We start from the raw sequence: 22,633 nt of genomic DNA, 5'->3' as shown, positions 1-22,633 counted from the left end.
TCCTGCCAGTATTCCCAACATGCAATACGAGAACGAGTACTTAGTACTTACTACAGTACTTGTAGTAACTGCCACTAGTATTACTTTACCGGGCAAGAATAAACCGGTTGATAATACTGATTTTGGTTGTTCTTTTAATTCTTAATTGTGCAGTGCTGGCCGTAGTGATATGACTTACGACTGTTATGTCGCGATATGAAAATGCTAATAAAAATTATGCGAACATACACAGTAACTGTTGAATGTCGTATGGGATTGGATGTAGGGATGAACAGTTTCGTGCGCGGAATTGTGGCTTGCGAATTCTAGAGGAACCGCGGGCGGAGCCGGGTCAGGCTCCCGTATATGTAGGCGGCGTCGTGTTTATACGCGGACTGGATGTAAGGGCGACCGGTTTCACCAGCGGCATTGTTGCTCTCGGATTCCAGAGGGACTGTCGGTAGCGCCGGGCTACGCTCCCGCATGCATAGGCGGCGTTGTATGTATACGGAAACTGGATGTGGAGGCGACCGGTTTTCGCGCGCGGGATTGTTGCTTGAGGATTTGAACGGGACCGTCGGCAGCGGCGGGCCACTCTCTCGTATGTATTGGCGGCGTTGTATGTGGTATCCGCGAACTGGATGCAGAGGCGACCAGGATCGCGCGCCCGCGCGCGATCCACAGGGCTTGCGGATTGCAGCGAGACGGTCGGCAGCGCCCTGCCACGCGTCCGGGGCGGTTGCATTTGCGCTCCTTTATACAGATCGATCAACGGATACGTTAGCTGGACGACAAGAAGGTAGCGGATCCGAGACTGGCGCAGCTGATTGGATTCGGAGCTTTTCCTAGTACTTGACAGAGCATTGTAATAATTGTCATCGCAATGACCTATGCTTTTTGGTGCCGAATGAAACAAACGAGGTACTCTTACACTCCAGCTCGGACAAAGGACAAGAACTTTCACACGGCGCCATAATGATCAGTACGGGACGTACTGCGTTCATTTACTGAGGAAATTGCGTGGTGATCAAATTGATTACAAAGAGAAATTTGCTTTGCTCACTGCTGTTATGTAGGAGCACAATCAGTGCCGCAGCCACCGCCGCTCATTTAAGTCTACAACTGAGCACGTTGCCTTTTAACCCAAGACAAGACAGAGATTTTGGTTGTTTTTTTATAGTTTAAATTTTAACTTTCATGTAGTGCACCGGCGCTGCGATCTTTGTTATGTGTAGCGTAGTTGTAATTACAAGTCCACAATAATACTATTCAGTTCAGCAAATGGTATCTCTGCACTATGTGTTGTAATGTGCATTGCAGCGGAAACGTGATTGATTTAAAAAGTCGTTTTCTACATTTCTCTGGTCAGCAAAGTCCACGTTCACAGTGTCTGTGAAATTTACTAGGTACCCCCGTACCGTACATACACTAGTGTTATACTACAGGATCAGGACTTGGACGCTTTAATCCAGTTAACAAAGAAAAGCTGTACTACTTTAGTCCACTTCTTAACAAAAGAAAAGCAGCATTTATTCCATTTATTAACAAAAGACAAGTTGTACCAGAGCAGCCAGACCAAAGTGTCGACTGAGTAGAAACCGAGACCAAGAGAACGCCGCACACAAACAGGACAGGGAGATCATTCCGCCTCGGAACCGGAAGCGGCATCGGAATCGCCGCTCGAGTCCGACAAGTGCTCCACCTTGGTCAGTCGCTCCTCGCGCACCGCCTCGCTGCTGCTCTTCAGCGCCTCCAGCAGCAGCGCCACCACGCCCGCCGGCACCACGATCCCTGCAACCATTAACGGCCAACATTGGAGAACCAGGTTCAAATCGCCCAGTCAATTTCAATCAAAACCACGAAGAGTAAACCAAGATCAAAACCATAGCGAAAAATTCACCGACGAACCTTATCAACATCGCTGACTAACTCACGGAAAACCAGATAAAAAACGTCAGCTGAAAACTCACAGAATAAGAAAACTGATAAAATTGTTTATAACAGCTTACAAACGAATAAAACGAAAACTCACCTTTTCAACGCAACTAAGTATTTCTAAAAAAGCAGTGAAAAGTTGACCAAAGAATTCGCCAAAAAAATTACGTGATGATGCAATATTTGCTTTCCGTAAAAATTTATATGTTTTAACCATAAAATCATAAAACTATTAAAAACTGGACAACAATCACGAAAACATCGCAAAAAATGCATTAAGAAAGCTCATAAAAATTCAGTTTAAATGAACGACATAAGAAAACTAAGCAATCGCCAAAAACGTTCGATAATCCGCCAAATCCGTGAACAATCAATAAAAATGAAGAAAAAGTGCGGAAAATTGTTGCGTACTGACCGACAATGCGCTGGTTGTCGCGGAAGCGCATGCGGACGTTCTGGATGCGCTTGACCACCTGCTTGTTGTAGAGGATCGGGCCGATCTCCGTCCAGACGCTGAGCACGCTGCCGGTGAGCACCGTCATCAGTCGGCGCCGCTGGCCGACGTCGCAGCCGGCGCGGTTGGCGCGCGCGCACTGCCCGGTCCAGTAGGCGTGCACGCAGCGCTTGCCCATGCTGCTGAACATGGCCTCCCACACCGGCCGCGCCTCCTCCGCCGCCACCAGCTTCCCCTTGCGCTGCACCTCCTCCAGCGCGTCCCAGCGCAGCTGCATCCCGCTGTGCGGCCGGTAGATGCAGTAGGGCCGCTGCCCCGGGCGGCCGCGCCGGGCAGCCTCCGCGCCGCCCTTCACGACCGCCAGCCACACCGTCTGCTTCCCGGAAAGCACCTGCAGAAGCGAAAAATCCATTAATGAATCAGAAATAATCACTCAAAGAACATCTAGAAATGTCATAAGCAATGGTCACCAGAAACGATTAAAGCACGCCGGCCTGACTCGTGACACACCTGTTTGGAGATGTAGAAGCCGCTGCTGGCGTCGTCGTACTCGTTGAGGATCTCCTGGGCGTCCTCGAAGGACAGGCCGCGCTCCACGGAGATGGAGTAGAGAAAGGCCGGCGGCGCGCTCCACGCCGTCTTCCCGACGAAGGTCAGCTTCTTCTCCGGCACCACTTCCGTGCTGCCGAAACCTGCCACGCATAGCCCGCCTTTATTTCTTATGCACTTATGCTCATAACTATGAATATTTCGCATTTATTTTAATAAATATGAATATTTGGCACGAAATCCTTTAATAATTTGCAGCGAACGGTGATTGTGCCAGATATGAATTACCCATTTCCAGGATGCCCATCTCGAAGCGGCCCTCGCGCTTCGCCGTGTCAATCAGCCGGTCCATCGTGTAGGAGAAGTAGTCGAAGATGGCGTTCTGCATCTCCACTTTCATGCCCAGCAGCCGGTTCAGGAATTTATCCATCGCCAAATTATCTGCACAAAGTGATTCATTGCATTATCAGCGCTGTAATTTGCTCCGAGATTATTTATCTATTAATGGATGTTCAGGTGTTCGCTTATTAATTTATCCATTATTTATTGGCGATTTCGCTGCACAACTGGATTGTCCATTGTGAAACTTCTCTAGTACTCGTGAAGAAAACTGTAGAAATTACGATGAACACCTCCGAAATTTCATCTATTTCGCATGTACTTGCAAAGGGTACTTATGCACATTCCATGTACTTATAAAGAAAACTGAAGAAATTTATGCATTTTGCATCTAATTCTGAGGAACACCTACGAAAATTTGATCTATTTCGCATGTACTAGCAAAGGGTACTTGCGAATTGATGCGCATTTCATGTAATTATGAAGTAAACAATAGAAATCTATGCATTTTGCATCTAGTTATGATGAATACCTACGAAATTTTGATCTATTTTGCATGTACTTGCAAAGGGTACTTGCGAATTAATGCGCATTCCATGTAATTATGAAGTAAACAATAGAAATTTATGCATTTGGCATTTAAAATTATGAATACTTGGGAAATTTTGATCTATTTCGCATGTACATGCAAAGGGTACCTGCGAAATGACGCGCATTTCACCTAATTATGAAGAAAACAATAGAAATTTATGCATTTTGCATCTAATTCTGAGGAATAGCTACGAAATTTTGATCTATTTCGCATGTACATGCAAAGGGTACCTGCGAAATGATGCGCATTTCACCTAATTATGAAGAAAACAATAGAAATTTATGCATTTTGCATCTAATTCTGAGGAACACCTACGAAATTTTGATCTATTTCGCATGTACTAGCAAAGGGTACTTGCGAATTGATGCGCATTTCATGTAATTATGAAGTAAACAATAGAAATCTATGCATTTTGCATCTAGTTATGATGAATACCTACGAAATTTTGATCTATTTCGCATGTACATGCAAAGGGTACCTGCGAAATGATGCGCATTTCACCTAATCATGAAGAAAACAATAGAAATTTATGCATTTTACATCTAATTCTGAGGAATACCTACGAAATTTTGATCTATTTCGCATGTAATTGCAAAGGATACTTGCAAAATAATGCGCATTTCATGTAATTATGAAGCAAACAATAGAAATTCATGCATTTTGCTTCTAATTACGATGAATACCTACGAAATTTTGATCTATTTCGCATGTACATGCAAAGGGTACCTGCGAAATGATGCGCATTTCACCTAATTATGAAAAAAACAATAGAAATTTATGCATTCTGCATCTAATTCTGAGGAATACCTACGAAATTTTGATCTATTTCGCATGTAATTGCAAAGGATACTTGCAAAATAATGCGCATTTCATGTAATTATGAAGCAAACAATAGAAATTTATGCATTTTGCTTTTAATTACGATGAATACATACGAAATTTTGATCTATTTCGCATGTACATGCAAAGGGTACCTGCGAAATGATGCGCATTTCACCTAATAATGAAAAAAACAATAGAAATTTATGCATTCTGCATCTAATTCTGAGGAATACCTACGAAATTTTGATCTATTTCGCATGTAATTGCAAAGGATACTTGCAAAATAATGCGCATTTCATGTAATTATGAAGCAAACAATAGAAATTTATGCATTTTGCTTCTAATTACGATGAATACCTACGAAATTTTGATCTATTTCGCATGTACATGCAAAGGGTACCTGCGAAATGATGCGCATTTCACCTAATTATGAAGAAAACAATAGAAATTTATGCATTTTGCATCTAATTCTGAGGAATACCTACGAAATTTTGATCTATTTCGCATGTAATTGCAAAGGATACTTGCAAAATAATGCGCATTTCATGTAATTATGAAGCAAACAATAGAAATTTATGCATTTTGCTTCTAATTACGATGAATACCTACGAAATTTTGATCTATTTCGCATGTACATGCAAAGGGTACCTGCGAAATGATGCGCATTTCACCTAATTATGAAGAAAACAATAGAAATTTATGCATTTTGCATCTAATTCTGAGGAATACCTACGAAATTTTGATCCATTTCGCATGTAATTGCAAAGGATACTTGCAAAATAATGCGCATTTCATGTAATTATGAAGCAAACAATAGAAATTTATGCATTTTGCTTCTAATTACGATGAATACCTACGAAATTTTGATCTATTTCGCATGTAATTGCAAAGGATACTTGCAAAATAATGCGCATTTCATGTAATTATGAAGCAAACAATAGAAATTTATGCATTTTGCTTCTAATTACGATGAATACCTACGAAATTTTGATCTATTTCGCATGTACATGCAAAGGGTACCTGCGAAATGATGCGCATTTCACCTAATCATGAAGAAAACAATAGAAATTTATGCATTTTGCATCTAATTCTGAGGAATACCTACGAAATTTTGATCCATTTCGCATGTAATTGCAAAGGATACTTGCAAAATAATGCGCATTTCATGTAATTATGAAGCAAACAATAGAAATTTATGCATTTTGCTTCTAATTACGATGAATACCTACGAAATTTTGATCTATTTCGCATGTAATTGCAAAGGATACTTGCAAAATAATGCGCATTTCATGTAATTATGAAGCAAACAATAGAAATTTATGCATTTTGCTTCTAATTACGATGAATACCTACGAAATTTTGATCTATTTCGCATGTACATGCAAAGGGTACCTGCGAAATGATGCGCATTTCACCTAATCATGAAGAAAACAATAGAAATTTATGCATTTTGCATCTAATTCTGAGGAATACCTACGAAATTTTGATCCATTTCGCATGTAATTGCAAAGGATACTTGCAAAATAATGCGCATTTCATGTAATTATGAAGCAAACAATAGAAATTTATGCATTTTGCTTCTAATTACGATGAATACCTACGAAATTTTGATCTATTTCGCATGTACATGCAAAGGGTACCTGCGAAATGATGCGCATTTCACCTAATTATGAAGAAAACAATAGAAATTTATGCATTTTGCATCTAATTCTGAGGAATACCTACGAAATTTTGATCCATTTCGCATGTAATTGCAAAGGATACTTGCAAAATAATGCGCATTTCATGTAATTATAAAGCAAACAATAGAAATTTATGCATTTTGCTTCTAATTACGATGAATACCTACGAAATTTTGATCTATTTCGCATGTACATGCAAAGGGTACCTGCGAAATGATGCGCATTTCACCTAATTATGAAGAAAACAATAGAAATTTATGCATTTTGCATCTAATTCTGAGGAATACCTACGAAATTTTGATCTATTTCGCATGTAATTGCAAAGGATACTTGCAAAATAATCCGCATTTCATTTAATTATGAATTAAACAATAGAAATTTATGCATTTCGCATCTAATTACGATGAAAACCTACGAAATTTCACCTATTTCGCAAGTACGTGCAATGGGTACCTACGAAGTGATGCATATTCCATACCTCGAAAATGTCTCAGTTGTAATTATGTAACGTGTAATTAAAGCAAACATATCTATATTTACATTCACGCGCTTAACACACATTTCCAGATTTATCCATCACTGCACTACTCTGTATTTTCGCAATTCACAATTTATCTCCGCGATTACATATTTCATTATTAAACTCATCGCTAAATATTATGCTAACTATATGTATAACTCATGTGCGTCCATTTGCTCTACGATAACTGCCAGTTACGGCTTAATTCAATAAGTAAATGCCGCAAAAGAGAAAGGACTGAATTACTTAGCAGTTTCGTCGGCAGATTAAAATAGACCGAAATCCGCAAAATATTTGAGTTAAAATTAATACGAGTAAACTGAATTCGTAAACAAATTCAAATAAATTCGAATAACATATTTCTCATTCAGCAGCCGCTGAGGCGATAACGCACCTTTTTCCAGGCGGGGTCGGCGCCCCTCCTCCTGCACCAGGAAGCCGGCATCGAGCAGCGCCTTGGGCGCCTCCTTGAAGAACTTGTTCCCCATGTTCTCCTTGTCCCATTCCGTCAGCCACTCCATCCCGGCCGTCTTGCGCAACACCATCTCCACCGCCTGTCGCCCGTACTTGTTGTCGATATTGAACGCCGACAGATCCCGCGAATCCGTCGCCCTCCGATCTCCATGCGTCAACGCTCCCAGACTCTCCAGTCGCCGCGCCACCGCCGCCGCGAACCGCTTCTCGCCGGCCAGATCCGTGATTAAAAAGACATATTCCGGAGCGCTGACCTAATTCAAAGAGAAAAAAAATCGTAAATAATTCAAAAGCAAGCAGCATTTTATTTTAATCAACTGAATTAAAATCCCATTTATTTAATCCCATTTTATTTTTTTACTGTAATGAAATAAAACTCATTTAACTTCGTAAGTAAACCAACTTCAATAAACCAGCATATTCAGTTTGATTTAAATAAATCAAAGAAAAAAAACGAAGAAAAATCAACAAATTTCATCAAATTAAAATTCAGATAACCGCTGACCAAAACGAGAACAAATTAAATCTGTAAATGAACTTCATTTTGATCTGCTAAATTTTACTTAAAAAATAAAGATGAATTGGCCGACCTGGTTGCTGCGGTGCGTCCGTCCGAACTGCTGCACGGCCTTATCGGCGGACCACGGCAACTCCAGCGTGATGTGGACGCGCCGGCGCTGGTTGAGCGCGCGGCGGTCGGCCTGCAGCGAGATGCCGGAGCTGGCCGCCTCGCTGATGATGGCGACGAGCTTGTGGCCGTCCATGAAGCGCTGCTTCTCCGCCAGGTTCAGCATCTCCAGCGCCACGTCCGACTCGTTGCGCGCCTCGTACTGCACGCCGCCGCCCTCGGTGGCCACCACGCGCCCCTTCCGCCCCGTCATCTCCGCCACCACTTCCGGTCCGCCCAGCTGGTCGATCAGGTCGTCCAGCGTGTTGGGCGGCAGCCGGTCCGATAGGTCCGCGAATTTGTCCAGCACGTCCTGCTTTAGTCTCCACGCGCGATCCTGCAGTTCCCGCGACGACAACCCGTCTACAAACGCACCAAGACATGAATAAAACGGTAGTGGGATATTCAACCATTAAGATTATTCAATCGAAATTATTACTTGCTTCTTAAATCACTGATACGTCTACGGCCGATCAGTTTTTAATTTGAATAGTTTCTAAGTGATCAGTAATGCGAATGACTGTTTACTAATAAGGATGCAGCAGCAAATATTGTGGTAATCTTTATTATCGATAAAGCAAATAACTTTCCAACCTGGCGGCGGCACAGCCTGTGCACCATCCTCATCGTCCAGTTTCCCCTTGTCGGCGGTGTTGCCCTTCTTTCGCTGCTGCTTCTTCGCTTTTCTCTTTGCTTCCAACAGCCGCACCCATGGGTCTGCAATTAATTCACTTTTGTACAAGAATCTGCAATTTTTTTACACACATCTGGAAAATTTTAAAAAATAATTATTAAATTTGATATAATAATTATAATAATTATTTCTTAAAAATTTTTCAGTTTTACTTGTATTTTTCATTTTTCTAAATTTTAAATACATAAAGCTGCAGTGTTTTCTAAATTTTTGAACAAAAATCTGTGATTTTTCCCCATCTGTCTATACAAATTTCGACGACGTACTGTCTTCGTCGCTGTAGAGGGACTCCTCCGAGCCGGATCCCGAGCCCGAGGCCTCGCCGCTGGCCGGGTCGTCCTCCTCCGCCTCGTTGCCGCTCTCCTCGGCCGACGAGCTGCTCTCGCTGGGCACGAAATCCGACGCATCCGACTCCTCCTCCTCGTCGCTCGTGCCGGATTTACGCTTCTTCGCCTGCTTTTTGTACGCATTGACCGTCCGGGACTTCTTCCGCTTCTTCCCGTTCCCGTTGGCGCTGTCGGATCCGGTCTTGGTACTGTTGGCGACTATTTTGCGGTTGACGGAGGCCGCCGCCATGGCAGCCGCCCGCGAGGCGCGTCCGGACGAGGACGCCTGCGCTGCTGGTCCGGGCCGATCGTCGTCGCTCTCCTCATCCCTAGAGTCGTCGTCGTCATCCTCAAACTCCGACATACCGGGCAGTTTGTATGACTCCACCACCGTGCGATTTCGCCGCCCTTCAAAAACATCCGAATGTATTTTTATTTAACGACATTACACACTGCTATGACTTATTTGTTTTTCCGCAGTACGCAGAGATGATTACAGTACTGCATTAAAAATCAATATTAAGTACGAGTGTGCGTTCATATTAGTGTACGTATCTATTCATATTAGTGTACGTGGACGTACTGGGACGGCGTTTGGCGTTGCCGGCCAGCAGGGCATCGGGCTGAACGTCCAGCGCGGCGTCCATGGCGTCCTCCAGCAGATCGACCATGCCCACCGTCTGCAGGGCCTTGCGCCGGTCGAAGGCCGGGAAGTGCTTCTCCACCAGCGATCCGAACACCGCTCTGCAACAGCATTCACGTTAACACGCCAAATGTTTGAACAACATAATGTTTAATAACATAATCTGTCCATGCAGAAGCACGTACTTGGCCGTGGAGACGAACTCGGTGAGGTCACCGCGTTTCTCCTCCAGCACCTCCAGGGTGCGCGCCTCCCCCGTCGACTGCAGTCCGATCACCACGCACTACCGAAACAAGGGATTACCGTTAATTGATTCCAGTGAAAATAGTTAGGAAAAAGCCGTGTAAATCCTTTGTAGTTTGTGCATAGATAAAAACAGGAGAAACAGCAATGTTTTGCAACAATAGAATAACAGGAAAGTAAAATGCCCACAACAACATGCAAAACCCATACTGGCTTGTTGACCAAACTGTGACTAAACTGGGCAAACAATTCGCTCACACAGACAGCTGGAAAAATATTCGCAAAAAATGTAGGAAATTATATGGAAAACTATCTCGCACCTTTCCCTCCTTGACGGCGGCTTTGGCAGTGCGTACGGTGTGGCGGACTTTGGCGGATAAGCACAAATACTTGAAGAAGCGCTGATGCGCGCCCCAGAACTGGCCCCACATGTGCTTCAGCGTCCGCGGATCGGCGTCGAACAGCGCAGCCGCTGCTGCGAACTTCTCCCGGGCGAAAGTCCACTAAAAACGCATAATTTTTTAAATTTCAAAAGAATTATGGATTGTTATCTAATTAATTGTGCTGACCAGTTCGACGCAGGCGTCGTACAGCGCCCGGTAGTCGTCCTCCATGGGCACCTGCTTGATGTCGAAGGACACGCCGCTGAAGCTCAGCTGACGCGCAATGTACATCCCGCGCAGCTTCATGTCCATCGCCACCATCTCCATCGCGCCCACGCCGCTGCAACCATTTATTTCAAATCAAATTAATGTCGATAAAAAAATAACAGTTTATCCAGGAAGAATTTGCGATAATTAAGTTGAATTCGATAAAAAATTTAATTAAGTCAGATTTAATTCAAGAAAAACATAAAACCTAATAGAAATGATTTCCGGTGCGTTTACCGTTTCTCGATGGAGGACATGAACTCGAAGAAGTCCTTGAAGGGCGTCCCCTCGCCCCACAGCCCCAGCCGCGTCATGTAGGCCATATTGCGCGGTTCCGAGGCGCCGGTGGCACTGGCATAGATGACGCGCGCCTTGGGCAATAAGCGCTGGATATCCAGCACCGCCAGCCCCGTTTTCGTCGGCTTCCCGCCAGCCGACGGGCAGAGGTTCTTGGCGCGGTGGCACTCGTCAAACACCAGCACCCCGTCGAATTTCGCCCCACCGCACCACTTCAAAATCTATGAAATCAAATTAAATATTAATTTTTCCATCGCATCATTTTTTCGATTCAGCTTTCGACGAATCTGTTTCATCTGGGTGCGTTTCATTTTATTCCGAAATTTATTTCATTGTGATTTGAAAGTTACTAAAACTTTTTATTGTTTATTTGTGTATTATTCACTGTTTAACAAGAAATTTTAATATATATTCAATTAAAAACTGAATAAAAAATAAATTTCAAAAATTGCGTTAAAACAGAATACAGCCCGCCAGCATCAAAACGGCTAAGGAAATTACGCACGGGAAAACCGTCAATTTTTTCAATTTAGTCAACGGACCTGTTTGATGCGGGTGCCGCATTCGGTGCGCGGACTGGAGGACTCGCCGATGAGGCAGGAGTAGGTGGAGTAGAGGACGCCCTTGGTGATCTTGCCGTTCTCGCTGGAGTTGAGCGCGGCGTACCTGGTCTTGGTCAGGTTGTGCACCGGCAGCTCGCCGGCGCCGATGTCCTGCAGGTCGCGCTCGGCGTCGAACTTGAGGTCGTTGTTGACGCTCAGCCACAGCGCCTTGCGCCGACCCAGCAGCCAGTTCTCGTAGATGATCCCGGCGATCGTGCGGCCCTTACCCACACCGGCGCCGTCGCCTACACACACAACAAACTACTCTCAAAAAATACATGACAATCCAGTTAAAAAGGCTGAATAAAAAATCAAAACTACAACGAACTAAAATTCAAATTAAAGCTGAAGTAAAAAATTCAGTTAAAAATGCCTCTTAGATCCCATTAAAGTAAAAACTGAACACGTTTCGAAAAAAAACATCCAGTGCTTCGTGTAAAAACATCCCCCTACGGCTAAATAAATAATTTAAACTGAAACCGCTAATCAAATGAAACTATTCCCGCAAAATAAAGATGGAATAAAAATGAACATTAAAAAAAGGAGAAACTCCGTCGCTTTACCGATGAGATATCCCGCCCGGCATCTGTCGCCCAGCGTCATCTCATGTCGCTGGTAGGCGTAGACAATGGACTCTAGCTGAGGCGACGACAGCAGTCCGTCGTCGCCGATGTGTTCCGGCATCTTCAGCTGATACCTAGCGCACAAACAATCTCATCCCGCACCTTCCCGAGTGGCGCTGCACACTGCCACGTACGTGATATCAGGCGGACTGACGCTGGCCAGCGACAGCGTCTCCACGATGGGATCGGGATGCGGCAGACCCAGGGCCAGCTTGCTGGGGATATACTGGTCGTACGCCTCCCCGTGGATCATCCCGCCGTCGTCCTCCTCTTCCTCATCTGCCCATCTCAACACACAGTACATTTAAACTTCAATTAAAAAGTGAAATCGAAAAACATCTGCTTAATATAAATTAAGAACTAATAAAAATAAAATTGATAAAAAAATCCCGCCAAGTGCGGATCTTATTAAAAAATAGAAATTAAAAACCCCGTCCCATAAATCCTAATAAAAATAGAGATTACTGAAAAAATCCCCACAAGTTCACATCCCAATCCCATTACCATAAATCCCATAAATCCTAATAAAAATAGAGATTACTGAAAAAATCCCCACAAGTTCACATCCCAATCCCAATCCCAAACCTAAAAATTCAATAAAAATCCCGCCAAATAAAAATTCCCAATGAAAATCATACCGGCAAATAAAAAATCAGCTAAAAATAATCTTATCAAGAAGAAAAACTAAAAGAAAACCTGTTAAAAAGAACACATCGAAAAGATTCCCGCAAAATCCGTAAATATCTGTAAAACACGCATGTGACCGGAGAAAGAGCGCTGCTGTCTTACCTGGCAGCGGCGGCGGGGCCACGGGCGCCGGCAGGTAATGTTGCCGGAAGTGCTGCAATCTAAAATGAATTCGAGTTCGGAATTATAATTGCCTCTTTCCAATTGCGAGTACTCGGAATTCAGATGGTATCGGTTTAATTTACGATTACTCGAAATTCAAATTACGGTATTTAAATTCCGAGTATTTGGAATTCAAATACAGACCATTTAAATTTCAAATGCTCGGAATTCAAAGTAACTTGGTTCAGATTCCGAGTACAGGCATTGCACATTTTTAGAGACTTTAATTAAGCATTATTTCTGTTTTTTATGCCTGGAATGTAAGTACGCGACCTTGTGTTCTTTTCCCACTTCTCCACTCTGTAATTTGCTACTGCGCGACTTTATGAAATGGTGCCATTCGTTTAATTAAAAGTTATACTGAAACTCGCTTGGTGCATGCGCAGATGTTCGTTTTTGTGTTTTGTCGACCAGACAGTGATGTATCCTGACGCTGCGTATGTCCAATCTGAAGGGGATGTCTGTTCTTGTGAAATATTGAAAACAGTAATAATAAAAATGATCCTGCATTGGTGCTAATATTTTCAAGATCATTTTAGTCGGAAAAGTACAATTTATCGCATTATCGCAATATCGCAATATCTGCGGTAGTGCGCTGATGAACACATAGGAAATAACTGTACTTCTAACGGCTGACCAAGTGCAGACATTTATTTTTTTCATATTCAGTAAAATATGGTTGTGCTGTGTTTGTTTTGTTCACTGGACTTCTTATAAGTGTCTCCACCCACAGCTGATAGCGCTATGCGTATAGATTGGTATGCGACATTATATTTTTGTGTCCAGTACGCACAGTTGTGTACGCGCAGAAACTCAGTACTCCGTTGTCGGCTCATTTGAGCACGTTTACTGATAAGAAATACACGAATCAGAGAATCGCGCTGAATCATAGATCCACGTGCCCGGACAAAGCAAAGCCGACCACATGCAATTATGCACATGAGCTGTGCAGGCTGGTGTAAGTCGGGTGTCACTTTCATTGACATCGGTCCAGTTGTGTGAGGTTCTTAATGAAAGTGTAGGAAATTAACGCATTCCCAAATTTTACAATGCCGTACGCGTGGAGTGCATTTTTTTCCTAAATTTCTACTGATTGTACACAATGGCATCTGCATCTCAAGAGAGCGCAGGCGGCAGTGAGGTTTTGCGCGGCAGAAAGCAGTCTTCCTCCGTGTGGAACTATTTTACTTATGATTCAACTGCAAGACGAGCTGTCTGCAACGCCGCGGAATGCAAGTTTGCCCAGAGTGGCCGTATAACGAGTAACCTGCGGACTCATCTTTCACGAAAACACCTGGATCAGTACAACGCTTTGCTGGAAGCTGAGAAAAAAGCGGACAGCGCGGCTGGGAAAAAGACTTCCACTGCAAAACGTGTGTCCAAGTGGAGCAACGACGCAGAAAGCCAGGCCAGCGCCACCAACGCACTAGCGGCCTTCATTGCATGCACTCCAACGTCTGTGAATGCAGTACAGCATCGAATGTTCAGTACATTTTGCGCTAGGCTGCGATCAGACTATGTTGTTCCTGGACGTACCAAAATAACTGACACAATGGACGAACTCTATGCCGTGATGAAGGCAAAAGTGGGAAGCGCCCTACAGAATGGCGGGTAAGAAATTTATGACGTACCATGCGATATCGGTAGCGGTGTTCGTATATAAGTGAAAGTGTTAACCGCCAAGGCACGACACGCCATACCGCCTTTTTTGTGAAAGAAACGCTAGAACCGTGTATCGGTGTATAGATGATGACTCTTTTGGTTCGCCTGAAAGCATTTAAAATTTTTGGAATTTTACTAACTCTGTAGAATTTGCTGTATAACTTCAGAATAACTGCCGAACCGGATACTGCCTGTACGTCTGTGTATACAAATCATCTTGCACAAAAATCTCGAATTGCAAAACAAATTTTCAGTAACATTTGTGCAACTTTGCTTCGGTATAACAGCGGTCATCATATTGCTTGCGTGCATTCGTATGCGAAATATAATAAATATTAGTCCGCGCTGTTACGATGTTACGCGCACAAACGTTTTTCACATTTATGTATATAAACTTTCTGGGTACATAAAAGATTTCTTGCATGTCCACAAGTTTGGTACCCTGTAGGCATGTACCGGTCATTTCCTATAACAGAAACGCTATTTGTACACTTACTGTGTTTACTGTACAGTGTAAAGTAACTAAACTTGAGATACTCACTTTTGTGGACCGATTCCCTTATTTCCTCTCTAAAACTCTTTTTTTGCACAGTTTTTATCTCACCATGCTCAAAGTAAAATGCTCTTTGTACAGTACCGAGTACTTTGAAATGTTAAAGTACTGTACACATTAAATTGAAACTGTGACTGTGTACTTAAGGTGTACTTAATTTACTGTACTAAATTTAGAGATCGGTGCGCTTAATTTATAAGTAATCTAATACGCCGACAATGTGTAGGCTGATTACAATTTGCGCGGACATATGGACAAAGAAGGGAATGACCGAGTCTTTTTTGGGCGTAACTGCTCACTTCCTGTCACCGGAGTGGGAGCACAAAGCGGTAACCCTGGCAGTACGCTCCCTGCGCCGGCCTCACACTGCCTCGCGGATAAAGGCAATGGTTTACCAAATAATTGAGGAATGGAAAATTCCCCGGGACAGATTTTTCATTATTGTTACGGATAATGGAGCTAACATGACTGCGGGATTTAAAGAAGTGTCCTTGGATCTCATCGACGAGGAGGACTCTGAAGCCGTAGCAGAGGCAAACCAAGAGTGCGAAGCGCTCGCCACTACAGCAGTCCTTAATGGTATACTACTACTCGCATATTTTCCGACACTACAAACAAAACAATACTGTGTTGTCGAGTCAACTTGGCAGCTTTTTTTACAGTGAGTCGTATCCGCTTAGCGTATATCTCAGTGTAAAAAAAGGTGCCAAGTTGACTCGACAACACAGTAATGTACAATCTAAAAGAATAAAGCAATTGTACTGCTTCGTAGTACTGATTGTGCTTGTATTAGGCTGATTTCAAGTTTCAATCTTATTTAGCGTCCATGGACGAGGAGGCTTTAAGTGAATCAGTCGAACAAGGACTCGCTACCAGCGAACCATCTACACCTGCTGATCCTGATGCAGTTATCCGGGAAGAGATGCAGGATTATGACGCCCAGGAGGCAGATCATGACGCAACCTTTGACGAGATCCAACGGATTCCCTGTTTTAACCATCTTCTCCAGTGCGTCGTCCGGTCTTTTGATACCGTGAAGGAGTGCCGCGACATTATTAAGAAAGCGAAGAAACTTGTTTCCAAGTTTAACCATTCGAATACTGCAACAGCCGCCCTGGTAGATCGATCGGGAAAGAAGCTGCTAGGCGATGTGGAAACGCGATGGAATTCTACTTACATCATGTTGAAAAGGTAATCAGCATAGCATCAAAAATTTTAAAGTGTTAAGTTTTTTTATTTTAAAACACCCCCAAAAGGTTAGAACTTGCACTGACCAGAGCACACTCCACGGTTATAAATCCACAGAAATTGGATGCTAAAAAATAATTTTACGTGCCACGGCCGATGGGCGTAGTTTAATTAGAATTTAAAGGTAAACTCAAGAAGTAACCTTTACACTGTGCTGTAACCTTTAGGCATGCGCGGCATCATAATACCTTACAAGATTTATAATGTTATTGAACAATATGTACGAGGTCAGTTTACTCTCTCAAAATTTTAACTGTGCTGCTCGCTTTTAGTATTAGCTGTTCCCTGCTTCTAGAGATTTTACAGTTATCACTTTCAAGATCCTTTAATGTGTGTCGGCAATTTTTCGAATGTTGCAAAATCGAAGCACAGTACAGCTCTATCGCACCAAGATGGACAGTTGCATAAAAAAATTAAAAGATATTTTGCAAAACATGCTAGACACATGCAGCAAGGATATCCAAATCAAACAACTGTAAATCTATCGACGGCTGACCTCTAGTGATTTGTGAGAAAAAGTGTCCACACTTGGTGCGATGGCGCTGTAACTCGTGTAGTAGTCTATGCCACCAGAAACAAGTGCTTTCAGTTCAGCTGTCAGTGAAAGGAGTTTGCACTACGCAATTTTTTCTGTGTTATGACGTGCAAGTAACGCTTGGAAAACTGCTAACGAAAATCAAAGCCGATTGCCTGTCCCTACTAAAAAAATGTACTCTGTACCATCTACAGAAAGGGTGAACACCGATTACCAAGGGAGCATCACAGATAATCAAAATTTCAAACGAGTAAACTGCCTCGTAAAGATTGTTCAGTAGCGTTACAACGTATAATGAGGTGCATCATGCGGCTAAGACAAATTACCTTTAGATTCTAATTTGGCCCCGCCTAATGGCCGTTGGTACATAAAAAAAATTTTTATGCATCCTGTATAGTTGTACTACCCTTCAACAAAAAATAAAAGCTTCTGAATTTATTGCCGTGAAAATGTTCTTTACATAAACGAAACAGCTTTTGCGCGCTTAGCACCCGCTGGCAGAGTTGTAAAAAAACAAAATTTTAAGAATTTAAAGACATCCTAGTACACCAAAAAATTTTAAAAACGTATCACTTAACATTTTGTTTTCAGGCTGTGTGAGTTGAAAGACGACGTCGATCATGTTTGTGAACAGAACGGTTGGGATTCATTTCTCCCTCAAGAGTGGTCGACCATTGACGCGTTGCGCAAGTTTTTGGAACCTTTTGACACTTATACTTCCATTTCTAGCGGACAGGACTACACAACGAATGATATGTACGTGGCTATTTTGTTGGAACTGGACAAGCACTGCCGCGCGTCCTTTCAGTCTCGGAAAACAATGGTGTCCGTCGCAGCACACGTCGTAGTTGCTGCTCTGGACCAACGGTTTGCCAGATTTTTGGATCCCAATAACACCAAACACAATCCGTTTTATTTGGCTGGCTGTTTTTTAAACCCATTTTTGTGGAGACTATTGACGAACGAGCAAGTAGACTCTGCAGTGAAATTTGTCAAGGCGACCTACGGTAAATACTTTCCGTCCGAAATTTCGCCTGGTCCGTCCACAGACGAGCAGCAGCCTAGCCCTAAGCGAGCGCGGTTCGCAAATCTGTCAGACAAACTGGGTGATTTGAGAACGCATATGGTCGCGGAACGGTCAAGATCAACGTTGGAAAACGAAATTGGGCGGTACAAAGCCGCCAGTTACCCGGAATTTACTGAACAGAGCGATGCTGTACGTTTTTGGAAGTCATCACATGGCAAGGGCTTTGAGAAGCTGTCGAAAATTGCTGCTGCCGTTTTAGGTGGGCAAAATATATAACACTCTCAAGCAAATAGTAATGTCATACAAGGAAACAAATCAAGCAATTAAGCAGTAAGAAATCTTAGCTGCCTACGTACATTCTATGTTTATTCGTAACAAATTTACGTAAAATTTCTGCAAGAGTAAAACACAACAGGTGACAACTCCATTGAAAACTTTCATTCAGTTCACTACCCTTTCACTGGTTCACAACCTTTGATTTCATTTTTACGTTTGAAACTGAGCAGAAGTGAGACAGAAAGTATTAGTTATTTATTTTCCACACCAGCCTTGCGAAGCTGAAAAATATTACCTAATAAATTGCGTACCATTATACATACCGTAATTATCGAATTTGTGGCCCTGGGGTACAAATAGTTCAAAGGTCATGGTTGCGCGGGGTTATTTCGGGGAGGGTGGCATTATTTCTCAAACGGCATATTTAAGGAGGGAATATTATATGTGTTTCAAATAGCTGCGCGTCGTTTTCAAATGAAACTGAACATAAAGCTCACGGTATAAGCAACTAATGCAACTACACAACTTTGGGGGCATCATTTGGTAGCTTATTTCTACCTATACTAGTGTTTGCTAACAAACACGACAGTGGTGTTTGCTTCTAACACTAGTATAGATCCGTATGCTTGTGTACAAGTGCAAACACGTAACTGTAGTAAACCAAAAAGACTAAATTATTATTAATTTAAATTGGTGAGGCCATTTTCACAAAGCTTTTAAAATGCAGGTGGAGTTGCTACCAGCACATCAACTGAACAGCTGTTCTCGGTTTCCGGTTTCCAGACTGTTGGGCGGAGAAATAGACTTGGCGGGCACCGATTGGAAGTGGAAACGCTACTGAACAAGAACTTGTCTTTCTACGAAAATTCTGTGTGAAATTTCGGTTTTAGATTAACACCATCAAGGCGTCAACTAGTTTCACCCGGCAGCCTAAGTAGCTCACGGTTCTAGTATGAAGATGCCTGTACTTGTTCTTAAGTTTTTTGCACATTTATTTAGCGTTGAGTTTTATTGATAAATATCGGCAGAATTCGCAGCGGCTCTCGTGCTAAGTTACAGCCCTAAGAAAGAATCCTATAAAATCTCACAGTCCAAATTGTCAATAAAAGCAATCGTAACTTCCGTGCATTCGCTACTAATATAGACTACAAGTGCAGAATACATTGTTTCAACTACAGACTACAGTAAAAGGCTACTGTTATAATAATTTTAGGCTTTAATTTGCGTGTTAAGTATTAATTTGGTGCCGCAGAAACGTATAGTCGTCGTACAGGTCGTCGTGAATTATCTTAATAAATGGTATTTTAATAAAAGGCAAGCTCAAATTGCGAGCACTTGCGTTCGTAAATACCGCAATTTAATTTCAAGTAATTGGAATTCGAATTTGAGGCATTTTGAATTCCGAGTAATCGAAATTCAAATTTACATATTATAAATTTCGAATACTGCAATTGGAAATCAAAGAAATTTTTATTAGATTACTCGGAATTGGAAATACCCGAATATCAATTCCGATTACTCGGAATTGATATCGAAATTCTTTCGCGTGCAATTTCGAGCACTTCCGGCAACACTACCGGCAGGGACGGCCCCATGCCCACGGGGCCGGGGATGGCGAAGCGATAATCCAGCAGGCCCTTCAAGTCGCGGGGATCGGCCGGGATGGGCAGCTTGGCCGGGAAGGCGCCCATGGCGCCGGGATGCGCTGCCATGGCCGCCAGATGGTTCTGCTCGCAACACAGGCAACCAATCACTGACACGTGCTCAGACAGGGAAGAATATTCCTATAGCAGTCTACCAGCGCAACAATAACACACTGCCACAGCGACGACCGCACCGAACAACAACAAAACAATGTTAGCAAGTCAGGTAGGCATCATACATACTGTAACAAACAAATGAAAAATAACAAAAACGAAACTGCAGAAGCGAAAATTGGGAATTAACAGCTAACTGTCGGCAGAACACGATTTAGAACACGATTTGCGATCTCAGATGATCAGATCTGACCTCTTGCGAAACGTGCTCGAGCGGGCAAAACGGCGAAACAAAGCACAATGACATCATCTGATGCGTCATCGACCAGGGCCACTGCACTCCGTGCACTGACCATCCGCCAGATTTTCAAATTACGTAATCGGATAAAAGCATCAAATTTTTAAACATAAAAAAAAACATCCAAAATCGTTAGTGTCACGCATGATCTTGAGACGTGCGTTAAGTAATCGGATTAAAATACGGTACAGTATTTCATGCGCTAGTACAGCCACTCAGCCACGTACGTACAGACTACAAGTACAGTGCACACTATATTTTACTACAATAATTGTTAATTAATTATTGAACCCAGTCACAACTGCGCACAGCATTCAGTCTCAGTGCAAAAAGTAGACTATCGTTATGCAATAACTAAACAAAATAAAACCATGTAAATTATTTTTCAAACTTTGGCAACGCTGTATTAAACTTTTCTGAACCGTATTCAATAATTTGAATACTGCAACAATTTAAAATATTACAGTATAGTTTAACTTTAAATTATTCTCAAATAATTCGGCTGTGAAGAGCAAAATAGAAATTACCAGGCGCCAGCTTACTGATTTCTCTAGATTAATGATTAATCGGTGCTGAATCTGGAGAGCGCTTTACGCTTACCAGTCCGGGAAAGCAGGCCAGCATCTGGTCCTCCCCCCACACGGCGCCCCCCGGCGGGCCCCGCGTATGCAGCCGTGCATGCGCCATCAGCACGGCCATCTGCGCCGGGTTCACATTGTAATCAGCGCGCTGGCGATGTGCGGCGCAATAATCGGAGTGGCTATTGAGGGCGGCATTCGGCGGACTGGGGGGCGCACCACTCCTTTGGGAGCCTTAACGTGCTGCACGCGGATGAGTCGCGGGGTGGCGGCGGGCAAGCCCCGGGTCCCCACAGGGGCCGCGCTGCTGCGGGGGACGTCCTCCTCATCCGACGACGACAGCGTCACCTCCGGCGGGGGGCGGCGCGGCGGGGGCGCCTGCAGGAGGTGTTTGATTCTGGGGGGAGGGGGCTTCACTTGCTTGGGGGCGCTGCTGTCGGGGCTGACGGGGAGGGCAGCCGAGGACATGGCGGCGGATAGCAGATCAAAGGGCGGTCGCGATTGCGACTGAGACGACGCTCGGGGTTTGTTTGGGGGAACTTCGGGGGAGCGCGAGCTGGCGCTGGTAGGCCGGGCGAAACGCCGCGACTGCACCTGCGCGATGTCGAGGCGATGGGCTCCTGCTGGCCCGATGCGGGAGGCATCGCGTTTTTGCCTTCTTCCACTTCGTCCTCCATCGATGGTCTCCAAATATCCACAACAAGACAAACTCAGTAGTAGCAGCGTACTGATGATTTTCTCATTCTTGCACTCCAACGAGCCAATCCTGTTGTTAGAATAAAAACTACCGACAATAAGAGGACAAATAAGAGAAAAACAGATTCTGAAAATGACAGAAAGTCTGCAAAAATCAGAAACTGTGAAACAAGTTACAAGTAGAAATCTCAAAAGTCAAAACTGGATAAACGTACGAGAAGTTTCGCAATTTAAGGCCACGGTCAGACCGCCCCGAAGATGCTCACTGCAAGGCGCTGTGTCCAATAAGAATTAGCGACGGTATTTAGTACGCTGTGTATTGGCAGAGCTTAGCGGAGTCTCCGCCTGCCTGCCCTGCCATTCTGTCCTTGCTGTTGTTGCGGTGAAAATCCCTGTAGCGAATACATTTGCTTTATATTTTGAAAATAAAATATTCCATAACGTTCTTAGTAGATTTTCCAATTCTTTTGAGGTGAGATTCGTTATGTGGTGATGTTATGAACTTAAGATACGTACTTACAAGTAGCGCGCTAAGTGAGCGGCCCACAACGACACGCCGAATGCACGAGATGCCGCTGCCGGCCCGGGGCGGGCGGCGAGACCGCATTCACCGCCCGACTGTAGCGGTCCTCTCTTTGTTAGGGTAGAGCCCTTTTCTATTCGTTGCGATAGTTCTGCTTCGGCAATTTAGACATGTGTGTCATTATCATTACCCAGCTGACGCTTTAATAACTATCTAGTATGTGATAGGACTATTGATTATCCCGTCACAAAATTATGATCGTTAAGAAACCAGCAACTGCGAGATAAGAAAACTATCCACATAGCGTGTCTGCATTCGGTAATTACCTTCGGGAAGGTCGTCTGGGTGTTTCTGTTACTCGAGTAGGTATATTATGTATGTACTCTGCAGTCGGGACAAGCCACAACAACAAACAGCGCTCAGACCAAAATTAATATATTTTCAAGAAAATAGGTGAAGTACAGTACATTAAAGAAAATACGGCTCATGTAGAAAAAAGGTTGAGTCAAAGAATTCAATGATAGTGCTCACTCCATTAAT

General features: G+C 43.4%; 2 protein-coding genes across 7 annotated transcripts; one reads left to right on the top strand and one right to left on the bottom strand.

Moving 5' to 3' along the window:
* Positions 1-1,369: 1,369 nt before the first annotated feature.
* LOC129591841 (protein strawberry notch homolog 1-like) lies at positions 1,370-21,363 on the bottom strand. Of its 6 annotated transcripts, none has more exons than XM_055487668.1 (19): positions 20,897-21,363; positions 19,819-19,968; positions 12,881-12,939; positions 12,226-12,378; positions 12,032-12,165; positions 11,409-11,713; positions 10,807-11,087; positions 10,489-10,642; positions 10,240-10,422; positions 9,862-9,959; positions 9,617-9,777; positions 8,974-9,441; positions 8,608-8,730; positions 7,937-8,376; positions 7,267-7,600; positions 3,206-3,358; positions 2,879-3,060; positions 2,330-2,759; positions 1,370-1,770 (listed from the first exon to the last, which is right to left on the bottom strand). In XM_055487668.1, exons 1-19 carry the CDS (start codon positions 20,993-20,995, stop codon positions 1,619-1,621), a joined length of 4,059 nt encoding a protein of 1,352 aa, XP_055343643.1. In that variant the 5' UTR covers positions 20,996-21,363; the 3' UTR covers positions 1,370-1,618. The 6 variants fall into 6 exon arrangements, with proteins under 6 accessions (XP_055343643.1, XP_055343644.1, XP_055343645.1 ...); XM_055487669.1 differs by having other exon boundaries at positions 12,226-12,370; positions 12,881-12,914; positions 19,825-19,968; XM_055487670.1 differs by lacking the exon at positions 19,819-19,968.
* On the top strand, positions 13,920-19,277 carry LOC129591843 (E3 SUMO-protein ligase ZBED1-like). The gene is made up of 5 exons (XM_055487674.1): positions 13,920-14,551; positions 15,382-15,734; positions 15,977-16,346; positions 17,530-18,224; positions 18,969-19,277. Exons 1-5 carry the CDS (start codon positions 14,043-14,045, stop codon positions 19,115-19,117), a joined length of 2,076 nt encoding a protein of 691 aa, XP_055343649.1. The 5' UTR covers positions 13,920-14,042; the 3' UTR covers positions 19,118-19,277.
* Positions 21,364-22,633: the final 1,270 nt, after the last annotated feature.

Source organism: Paramacrobiotus metropolitanus, unplaced genomic scaffold (assembly GCF_019649055.1).
Source record: "Paramacrobiotus metropolitanus isolate TYO unplaced genomic scaffold, Prichtersi_v1.0 Parri_scaffold0000048, whole genome shotgun sequence".
Taxonomy (NCBI): domain Eukaryota; kingdom Metazoa; phylum Tardigrada; class Eutardigrada; order Parachela; family Macrobiotidae; genus Paramacrobiotus; species Paramacrobiotus metropolitanus.
The sequence above is the reverse complement of the archived record's forward strand: the minus strand, read 5'-3'. Positions and strand labels throughout refer to the sequence as shown.